Here is a 4520-nt window from a genome sequence, read left to right as displayed (position 1 = left end):
CGGGTGCCGTCGCGCGCCTCCTCTCCTCCGGTGTGCGAGCCGCGGCGCCCGCCGGAGCTCCCCCGCCGAGCCAGGTACCGGCGCGGCCCAGGCCTCCCCTGTGCTGGCTTTGTGTGCGTCCGGAGACAGACGGAGAAAGCAGCGGGCGATCCAGGCGCGGAGCAGGCCCTGGGAAGGGGCTCTACCTGGGAAATCACCTGTCTCCCAGGCTCGTCCCCGCACCTCCTCGGGGCACGGGGCGTGCGAGTCCCGGGGCAGCAGCCCCTCAGCCCGGCCCTTGGCTTCACAATAAAGTCGCTCTGCCACCTAGCCTAGCATCGCTTTGGGTTTGAGGTCCAGAGGCTGGGATAAGCTTCCTAGCGCTAGACCCCACCCCCACCCCATAACTGGAAATAATAGAGGTAGTGAACAAAAGGGTTCAGAAGCCCTTACCTGTCTTTTTTCTCTTTTTTGCACAGATATCATTCTCGTGTCTTCATTGTCCCTAGGCCTTTTTTTCCCCCTGGATATGGCCTGCTTCTTCACTACCCCAGGCTAAGGGCTCTTTTCCCCTCTAGCTTTCTTCCTACCCTGGCTTTGCAGCCTGTCAGAATAGTGGACAGCTTCAGAACTCACCTCTAATCCTGGTTTGAATTTGGTCCTAAAACCGTTTGGGGTCTCTGTGGGTGTCAGACTCTTGACAAACAGCTGTTGGCTCTGTGACTTGTTTGAACCCCCAGCGTGAGGCTCTGGTTCCCAGTCTTCCGTTTTTTTGACCTTTTGAAAGGAGACCCGACTGGGGTCTTAAGTCTGGAACCCCGAGGGGGTTGACAGCTGTGACCTGATTCAGCTTTCAAGTGTTTAACTCTTTTGTTACTACAGATCTTTTCACACCTCCCACCGAGAGGTGCTGACTTCGATTAGGGTAGAGGAAATAGGGGTCAAAAGGTAAAGAGAAAATTAACCTCCTGGCTCAGGAACAGGACAGAAAGGTAGGATCCCAGGTAGCAGGCAATGGAAATGTCTGAGGTCTCCTGTCCTCAGAAAGGGATAAGTAGGGTGTCTTCCTACTTAGTCTGTGTGTGTGTGGGGGGGGGGGGAGTGGTCTGCGCTCCTTCTAGAGAGGAGACCCAACAATGAACATCATGCCTGGCTTCAGTAGAAGCAAAATGTACGGGCTTAGTTTGTAAGTCGGCTTGCCCTGCCTCTCCTTTTTGCCCTTTTAAGACACCAGTATGTGTTGAAACATGCTCCTTTATCATGGCCCCCCAAGAAATACATTGTTGTGTCACTTAGAGCCTCAAAGGGATGTTTGTTTTCTTGCCTTGAGCTCTATAAACCTTGCAGATTTTACTGTTCGTTGGGGACGAGATGGCCAGATATCAGGGTGTCCTGCAGTGCCAGTGTCGGGGTGCAGCTACAATTCAGGAGTGCTGGAGTCCTCTGTATATAGACAAGACATGTCTGCCCCAGGGGCTTCCAGGAACTCACGGGAAGAAATGGCAGGTGGTAGAGAATCGGCCTGTCATCCCTGTCTTCCTTTCCCTCCTTTCCCAGTACATACAGGCGGAACCACCGACCAACAAGTCCCTGTCGAGCCTGGTTGTGCAGTTGCTCCAGTTTCAGGAAGAGGTTTTTGGCAAACATGTCAGCAACGCACCCCTTACCAAACTGCCGGTGAGTGCAAAGGGAGGGGACGAGGCCTCCCAACTGGAAGGGGAGTTTTTATTGTTTGGCTTTTTATTTTTTTCCCCTACGTGCATGTAATCCCAGAATTAGGGAAGTTGAGGCAGAAGAATCAAAAGTTGGAGGCTAACCTGGCCCACATAGCAGTTCAGATGGTGTGTGCCATATTGTGAGACCCTGTCTCAAAAGAAAAACAAAAATAAAACCCACTTTTTAAAAAACAAATTTCATAATTTTGATAGATTTATTTCCTACAGCAAGTCTTGACTAGTGGTCAGGGCATCAGGGCTTAAACTAGCCTCAGTTGACTATTCCTGTTATTTTTGAAAAAGCATGCAATCTCAGGCTGTGGGGGTCAGTCCTCCGGTGTCTCTTTCCTGCTGCCCTCTTAAAAGGGGGTGACGTTTTGGGAGCAGGAAAGATGGCTCGGTGGTTAAGAGCACTTGAAGAGGACCTGGGTTTGGTTTCCAGTACCCACGTGGTGGTTTACGGCCTCCTGATTCTCCATCATGGGCACTCACTCACATGATGCACACACAAGGCAAAACCCACTACTTAGAAGCCAGTCACAGCCAGTCATGGTGGTGCATGACTTTAATCCTGGCACTCCAGAGGCAGAGGCAGGCAGATCTCTATGAGTGGTAGGACTACCTGGTCTAATTAAACCTGGGTCCTCTGCAAGAGCTACAAAAAAAAAAAAAAAAAAAAAGAGCAAAAAGAAAAATAAACCTGGGTCGGCTGAGTCAGGAAGCCTACAGACAGAGCTAAAGCTCTGTTGAGCACATACCTAGCCCCGAATTGTGTCTGCAGTGCCACAAAGGGGGTGGCTTCCTTTAGCTACCCACATGCTGGAAGGAGAGACCTCCAGGAGGACACATGGACACAATAAATTAATACGTGCAATCCCTGAGAATGGGCAATGAGATTTGAGTTTGCATAAACTTGTGTTTAGTCCTGGTTCTGTCCTATGACAGCTGTGGGGCAACCTTTATGAGTCTTAATAATTTCATCTCTCCATGAATTTGATAGCCTACTTTGTAGCATTTCATCAGTAGTACATGAGGTAATCCGGTAGAATGCTTGGTTCAAAATGACATTTTGAAAACGAATATTGGTTTCTTTTCTAATTTTCTCCAGGTCACGTGGTGCAATGACGTGGGTTTAATGCCTTTAATCCCAGAGCTTGGGAGATAGAGGCAGAGGAATTGCTGCAAAGCTCCAGCCTAACTTGGTCTACGTGTGGGTTTTAGGCCAGCCAGGGCTACATAGTGAGACACTGTCTTAAACACAAGCAAATGGCAGGGTGGCATACACCTTTGATCCTAGCGCTCAGGAGGCAGAGGCAGGCAGAGCTCTGTGAATTGGAGGCAGCCTGGTCTACAAATCAAGTTCCAGGATAGCCAGGGCTGTTACACAGAGAAACCTTGTCTTGAAAAAAACAAAAAGAAAAAAAGGAAAAACAAGCAAACAAAGTAAAACATGAGAGGGAGATCAGTTCAGAGTGGAATTTTTGTGGCAGGATTTTTATGTGACAAAAAAAAATATACAATGTAACCTTCACACCTCTCCCTGTCTCAATTTCCAGATCAAATGTTTCCTAGATTTCAAAGCAGGAGGATCCCTGTGCCACATTCTTGCAGCCGCCTACAAATTTAAGAGTGACCAGGGATGGTAAGATGCCTTCTCTCTGCTCTTTCATTTAGTTTAGAGACAATTCCCGTTATTTCCTGGGGTCCTTCTGAAGTGAGAGAACACATTAGAAATGCAACGAGTCTTTTATTTTGATAGGTCAGAAAAATAGCTGTCACAGCCAGAACAGTCCCCAAGAATGAGGGAGGGGTGTGAAGTCTGGGAAGAGGCCTCTTAGGTGGACATCTCAAACTTTGTCCTTTTGGATTAGACAGAGTGATTTATGCAGTTGAGACCAGGAATCCTTCGTTCCCTTTGATTTGGGCAAAATTTGTGACAAGATTACCTCCTAATTTCCCATGGTAAGAAGTTACGTACCAAACAGGGCGATGGTGCACACCTTTAATCACAGCACTCAGGAGGCAGAGGCAGGTGGATCTCCGTGAGTTCAAGGTCAGCCTGGTCACAGAGCAAGTTTCAGGATAGCCGGGGATGTTACACAGAGAAACTCTATCTCAAACAGACAAATAAACAGAAAAGACAAAAGTTATATACTGTCAAGACTAAAGACATGGCTCAGTGGTGGTTAAGTGCCCTGGCTGCTCTTCCAGAGAACATGGTCCATTCCCACATGGCTGCTCACAACCTTCTGTAACCCCAGTTCCAGGGGATTCAATGACCTTTTCTGGCCTCCTCAGACACATGGTACATACAAGCAGGCAAAGCAGCCATACATGTAAAATAAAAATATAAATTAAAGAGAGAAAATCCTTCACCCTCTCCTTTCCCCAGACAAAGAATATAACTGACTAGGTTACTGTCCCTTTACAAGGCGGCGTTACGATTTCCAGAACCCATCCCGCATGGACCGCAATGTGGAAATGTTCATGACCATTGAGAAGTCCTTGGTGCAGGTAAAATTCAGCACACACCCTCTCCATTTCCCTCTCCACAGTGAGAACATAAAACAGCCTTTCCTCATCTCAGCTACTTCTTCTCCTCACAGAATAATTGCCTGTCTCGACCTAACATTTTCCTGTGCCCAGAGATTGAGCCCAAACTGCTAGGGAAATTAAAAGACATTGTTAAGAGACACCAGGTGAGTATGAGGGAGGCCGGTAAGTCAGAGGCTTCTGAACTCCTGACTGGTTTACACATTGTTACCATGGTTACACTGTCTTCCTCCATGACTGATGTTGTCTTCCATCAGGAAACAGCTTGTGGCA

The 4520-nt window shown here is 48.1% G+C and overlaps 1 protein-coding gene across 1 annotated transcript in view; it reads left to right on the top strand.

Moving 5' to 3' along the window:
* Positions 1-1123: 1123 nt before the first annotated feature.
* The window catches only part of Smarcc2 (SWI/SNF related, matrix associated, actin dependent regulator of chromatin subfamily c member 2), a 28085-nt gene continuing 24688 nt past the window's right edge, over positions 1124-4520 (top strand). Inside the window, exons 1-4 of the mRNA XM_026778023.1 lie at positions 1124-1656; positions 3251-3336; positions 4127-4208; positions 4301-4393. Of these exons, the coding sequence (XP_026633824.1) occupies positions 1351-1656; positions 3251-3336; positions 4127-4208; positions 4301-4393 (567 nt within the window). The 5' untranslated portion in view covers positions 1124-1350. The remainder of the gene's footprint in view (positions 1657-3250; positions 3337-4126; positions 4209-4300; positions 4394-4520) is intronic.

Source organism: Microtus ochrogaster, unplaced genomic scaffold (assembly GCF_000317375.1).
Source record: "Microtus ochrogaster isolate Prairie Vole_2 unplaced genomic scaffold, MicOch1.0 UNK99, whole genome shotgun sequence".
NCBI classification, from domain to species: Eukaryota; Metazoa; Chordata; class Mammalia; order Rodentia; family Cricetidae; genus Microtus; species Microtus ochrogaster.
The sequence above is the reverse complement of the archived record's forward strand: the minus strand, read 5'-3'. Positions and strand labels throughout refer to the sequence as shown.